Genomic DNA, 6371 nt, shown 5'->3' on the forward strand with positions numbered 1-6371 from the left:
ATGGCAAAGTAAAAATTGGTCCCATGTGGGGGGGGGGGGGGGAGAGAGAATAGGGATCTTTTTGTCGGTTTACTTTTTCACAGAAAGATGAACTAATTTGCATCAATCTTCTCAACCCTCCATGACCGTCATCCACTACTCGATCCCGCAACTCGAAAACTTACTGCGCAGCAAAAATTGGTCACATTTGAGGGGGGGAATAAATAAAAAAAGCTGTACACTATGGAAAACACAATTCTCTATAAAATCAACACCACAGTAAATAAAATATGAGCTGGTTCAGTATTTCTTCATGCACAAAAAAATATAAAATTCTATATTTACAATTATTTACAAGCAAAGATCCAACCTGAAAATCTTGTTTCCTTCACGAACTAGGCCAAATCTGAAAAAATAAGACCCAATATTAAAGTACTGTTCCCAAACAACTGATTAAGGATCAGGCCTGCTAAACATTCCCATTAGCTGACCCCTTGGTTATAAAATAGCCTCAAGAAAATAAAACCATAGAAAAACCCTGCACATTAAAAGGAGAACTATGGGGGTCAGTGTTTTTCCTCATAGTTCTCCTTAGGGTAACGGGAGGACACAAACTAGCGTCCTCCCTTTACCCTACGCTCAGTATACCGCGAGCTACAGCTCGCGGTATACTGAGACGCCGGAAAAATACAGGCTATCGAGCCCTGCTTTTATGGGCCTCTTTTGAGGGTAAGCTTGTGGAGAAAGTTGCGGCTTCACTGGTCACTGGACGCCACAGAGAGTATTTACTCCAATGCTTGGTCTCCGTTTGTATTTTGATCACATCTTCTCTCACTTCTGACGCAGTTCCAGAACCCTGTGGGGAAAAGAGAAAAAAAAAAAATAAAAAGTGGTGACCTTTACAGTTTTCAGCAAGTGGGGGGACACATTTTGAGTGAACCAGGCCAAAAAAAAATAAAGTTGTGCAAAGCTGGGCACACACCTTACAACCATCGCAAGACTTTTGTCTTGCGATAGTTGTAAGGTAATTTAAAAAACGTACGATCTGCCTATCTTGGACAGGCAGATCGTACTTGCGATGATTGCAAGCCGCGCCTCCCTGAGGGGCGGGCTTCCGATGACCGCAATGCCGAACAGGCAGTGTGCACTTGCGCACACCGGCCCGTCCGGCTTTTATCTTACGAACATGCTACACACCCGCCGAACATCGTACGATGCTCGGCGGGTTTTCGAACATGTGCCTAAGATAAAAGTCGTGCGACCTTACAGTAGTAGAGGTCGCACGGCTTCCACACACCTTATGATAATCGTACGATCGCAGGATTTCCCGCGATTATCGCAAGGTGTGTGGTCACCTTAAGACTCCTGTCACAGGAACAGCTCAATCAGACCCAACTATCAGTTTTTCAGGTGGATCTGATCGGAAACCCAATGCAACTCTATGGGAAGCCAATTACTCCTGAATCAGCCTAGGACCAAAAAACCCACAAAATGAAAATTCCATTTTAGTAGACCTGACCGTGACAGATCTGATTTAACCCTTTTGCTGCCAAGCCCTACGGAACATTTTTCAAATCAGCTGGCCAAGCCATTTTTGAATTTTCTGCAATTTTTTCCTATTGATTTGATTTTCAACTGCTGCGTTGCTAGCGTTTGTAAAAGACCCCCCAAACCATATATTTTCTGAAAATAAGCTGATGGTCGCTAAAGCGACCATCAGCTTATAGTAGAACTGTAAATGCCAGGTCCGTATGGCATACTGACCTGGCCAGCTGGAAGCACTTTTGTAGGTCCGTATGCCATACATCCTTGGCAGCGAAAGGGTTAAACAAACGCAGGCCCACTTACAGCCAACTGCCCATAGAACATGGATCCGGTTAGTTCAGTTTTTCCTTTATCACAAGGTGGAGGAAAAAACTGAAGGGATACAGATAACACAAAACAAGTGACATCTGCTCCATACTACTCGGTTCAGTTGCGAAATTATGCACAGATGCCACCCGTGTAAAAGGGGCCTTAAAAGTGCAAGAACCTATGTTAGTTTCTGTCTCGGTAGCGCCCCTTGAATTCCAAGTCTAGGCTGTATATAGTACCTTCATTTCTACCTAGGATTAAGCTCTGCTTCCTTTTGACACAAGAGGCTCTACTCCGGGTCAATAAACTGTCAAATGCCAGAACCTCAATTGCCTAGTGAAATTCTGGCATTTGTTGACAGCAGGTCCTGCCATTCAACTGTCAAAAATAATTGAAAGTCCATTGTAAAGCTTGGGTCCAAAACCTAAGTGGATCCATAAGGATCGATTTGAATAGGGGCCCTTTGTAGCATCCTTGTGTGGGTGGCAGGAGATAGTGTTCACAGCAGCCAAGTGCAACAAGGACCAGGGGAGTGGGGAGGGTGTTGAGTTAGTTCAAGTTTTCATTTTTTTTTTCATGAAGAGGGGAACTTGCCCTTTAAGTAACTAAAGACTTCGCTGTTGACTTTATCAGATCAGTGTTTGTCAAGGGAGTTCTGAAGCATATAAACTTGTTTTTCATGCATATAATACTTACACTTGAACTGCGCAACTTGTCACTTCTTTGTTTATCCACCTCTGTTGATGTTTTAGACTGCTAAAAAAAACAAAAAACAAAACAGGATTACTACTAAGGAAGTCAAACAAAAGATGACCCACAACAAGTTTTAGGGCCTTCATTTCCAGGTATAATTCAGTCTGAAAAACTATGACATCCAGTTCATTTAACTTATGCTTTTCTTTCCAAAAATATAAAAATCTAGGCACAAAAAAAAAAATAGGGAGCAGCTTTAAATGTAATGACTAAGTACTTACAAAACACATTGTAATAATTAGGTGTGAGTACAGCAAAACCATTTAAACTTTGCCAGAGGGCCGGTTATTTATGTGAAATACATTTTTATTCTCATCTCACAAAACAGTTAGGATAGCCTCTTCAATTATTTACATATCTTCAAGGAATTCATACGTAGTTCAGCAAAATTTTGTTCACAATGTTACAACTATTGCAAGTCAAAATAATAGAAAAATACAACCACCTGAGAACAATACAATAACTTATCTGCAAGTGATGCAGGCCTCTTCTTCCATTTATTCTTAATCTGGAACATAGTTAATAAATTATGAAGGTTACCTGTACCAAAAAAAATCTTTTGGAGTGTAGGTATGGGGAAACAAGTATAATTTAAAAGTATAATTGTATTTAATATACCTCCTAAAATGCCACATTTCAAAGTGGCATTGGTTTACATTAACAAAATGGAAGTTGGTAATTTACGATGTTATACAGGAAAACTTGTCTACTGGGTGAACGGAATACTTAAACCATTAAATGGACATAGGTCAAAAGAGACAATGGCTGTCTACGCACACAAAGCAGCCTAGACATGTGGGTGAAGTTCCATTAATGGGAGTACCAACAGTATACTTTTCCCAGTTTAACCCCAATACCGAGTACCCATGTCCAACCACAACATTACCACCCGGATCTCATCCTCATAGGCTTGTGTTCATATTCTTTTCTATGAAAACAGAAAAGGCATTTAAACTGCATACTGATCTGAAAAGGGGGAGGAAAATCATTACCACAGATTTTAAATAAAGAAAAAAACTTTTAGTCTGGTGCTTCTATTCCCAACATCTGTCAGAACGATTTGTAGTGCTGGATCAGCTAATGCAAGGTCAAGATACTGCCTTCTGCACTAGTTGACCCTGCACTGTTGAAGTAATCATTGGGCTGCCTCAAACCAGGAGACAGATGCATCAGAAACGGCAGCACAGGAAGAGTACCAGTTGCAGTTCTGTTTTAACCCAGTTACTACATCCGATGTTTGATGGCAAGCCAAAATATAAATAAAGAACAGATCAATATGGCAGCCATTAAAGAGCATCACTGATTTGTTTTTGTTTTTTTTAAGTTTCAAGATGCTTTGAACACTGAAAAAACACAAACGGTTAAACTAACCTCTGTAACTTTCTTTAGGCTATCTGGTAGTTCAACGTCCTTTCCGAGGGCTTTAGAGGCGTTCATTTTTGCAATTTCCAACAACTTCAACTTTTCTGCAAAATAAAAAAAAAAAGCAGTTGTACAGACCGTCAAAATATTTGTTTTAGGCTAACCCAATCCTCCCCTGCTTTGGCACCTCATTCCACAACTATCTGGCCATTTATTCACTCTAGAGGGGAACACTTGCAAGGTTTAAGCACTTGCCCTCTCAAGATTTTTTTTTTTTACTGCATGGTATCAACAAGGAAAAGAGAAAAGGCAATCATGCAATGCTGCACAACGTATATTTCAAGATCATAAGCCAATCTATGAGTGAATTGCTCAAATAACCTCCTATAAGTTTAGGGGTAGAATTAGGTAATAATCTGTACTGGCTGCCAACACTGGCCTTTAAAAATGCTACTTACTTGCCCATTTTTTGTATTTCAAAAAACCTTTCCACTCTTTGTAGAAATTGTCTGCATTTGGTATAGATTGAGACTAACATGCCTATTAGTCTGTACTTATTACTACAGCCTATGTGGCACAAATATATAACCACACTTAGAAGTTTGGATTGTTCTGCCAAATAGCTGGAAGTGCATTCTGACAACTGTTTCCTTAGCTATTTGCAATGTATTCAAAACATAGGGTCTATACAATATGAATGTGTTACTTGGTATCCCTTTATTTTCGGAGTCAAACATTAAAAGCTTCTCCCAAATTAAGTCTCTTACCTCTCTCACTTAGGCGCAGTGGTGTTCTGCTGCGAGAACGGGTCCTTGAACGACTTCTCCAACTCCTGAATGTAGGAGAGTAGGGACGCCTCACAAAGCCATAGAATTTTCTACTATGTGATGGAGAGCGGCTTCTTGAATAGCGACTTCTATAATATGAACGTGAATGTGACCTGCTACGTGACCTGTATCGAGGAGGAGACCTGTAATGTCTTCTGTAAGCAGATGAATATCTTCTTCTCTGGCGTGGGCTGTATGATCTAGAACGACTTCTGGAGAAGCTTCTCGAGTAAGATCTTGAATGGCCACGAGAATATGATCTGGAGCTCCTCCTGCTTCTTTTATGCTTGTATTTTCTATCACGTGAATCAGATCGAGACCTGCTCCCACTACTTGACTGTGAAGACCATGAAGAGCTGGATCCACTACTCGAGCTGCTAGAGCTGCTGGAGGTGCTAGAGCTACTGGAGGTACTTGAAGACCTGCGTTTGATAGAACGGGTCTTGGACCTTGAGCGAGATGGCCTCTCTTTTGGTGAATTCAAGCTCAGATCATCCATAAAATTGGTCATTTCATTTGCTTGACGTTTACTTGACTCACTTTCAAAACTTTGGTTAAGTTTCTTGTTGTTTTCATTACAAACAGTGTCTGTAGGCAGAGGAAAAAAAATAAATAAATATGCTTTAGCCTTTGAACATTATCCCTGAGCTTGAAGCACAACTACAATTGGTATATCTTGACTGGTATGCTACAATTCAATTTAAAACAAAATATTACAATAAACATAAGTGCATTTAGTATTTTAGCAGTTTACCATGCAGGAAAAAAGGTATCTTATCTCTTACGCTGCCACTGACATAGGTAATGCCAGTCGGAGCGCGAGCAGGTACAAACTTCCAGGAGTTTTACTTTTGCACTTCCAGCTTTCTAGCTGCCCAATCACTGCCACATGCTTCGAAACATCCCTACTAGGATTTCTCCAGTGAACAATGACATTATTCCAGAATCAGAGTGGTCATTCTCCAGCCTGCATGACCAGGGAAGAAGCGAATCAAGCACAATCCTATATTTGTCCTTGTGACATACATACATAGACATATTATATTTTTTGTTTTACTATAAGCTGTATCCCAACTATAGCCATTTATGGTTTAGAGATTACTGGTGCAAAAATTGCCATAACAGTAATAGTGCTTGAAGTTTATCTGTATGTATTTGAATCTTGACATAAAAAAAGGTATATTCTACATCAGGGCTCAAAATTTCAAGTCCTAAGCTACTAGCCAGGCCTTAAGAGTTACTCGCCACCAGTCGCCCCACCTGACCCCTACCGTGCCCCGCCCTTAACTCCGCCAGGTCAGTGGTGTGACACAGAGAACAGAGATCAGTAACAATGCAGAGTGCAGAGGCCAGTGGTGTGATGCAGAATACAGAGGCCAGCAGTGTAATGCAGAAAAAAGCAATGTATCCTCCATGTCCCAGGTGTCCTGCTTCTCCCGTGCTGTCCTTCCAGCCAGTAGCAGCTCTGCAGTCTTCCTCCCAGCCTATGGCAGCTGAGGTGGGCGGAGGAAGCTGCAGGATCCGGTGTTCTATCGAAAGCTCCAACTCATTGAGATCTCTAACTACCTCTGGTGCTCAGAAACACTGGAGCTCTGT

The 6371-nt window shown here is 41.1% G+C and overlaps 1 protein-coding gene across 1 annotated transcript in view; it reads right to left on the reverse strand.

Moving 5' to 3' along the window:
* Positions 1-3912: 3912 nt before the first annotated feature.
* The window catches only part of RSRP1 (arginine and serine rich protein 1), a 9865-nt gene continuing 7406 nt past the window's right edge, over positions 3913-6371 (reverse strand). The window contains exons 3-4 of the mRNA XM_018558020.1: positions 4716-5363; positions 3913-4052 (exon numbers count right to left, since the gene is read on the reverse strand). Coding sequence (XP_018413522.1) covers positions 3913-4052; positions 4716-5363 — 788 coding nt within the window. The remainder of the gene's footprint in view (positions 4053-4715; positions 5364-6371) is intronic.

Source organism: Nanorana parkeri, unplaced genomic scaffold, assembly GCF_000935625.1.
Source record: "Nanorana parkeri isolate BGI_ZX_2015 unplaced genomic scaffold, ASM93562v1 scaffold316, whole genome shotgun sequence".
In the NCBI taxonomy this organism is placed as follows: domain Eukaryota; kingdom Metazoa; phylum Chordata; class Amphibia; order Anura; family Dicroglossidae; genus Nanorana; species Nanorana parkeri.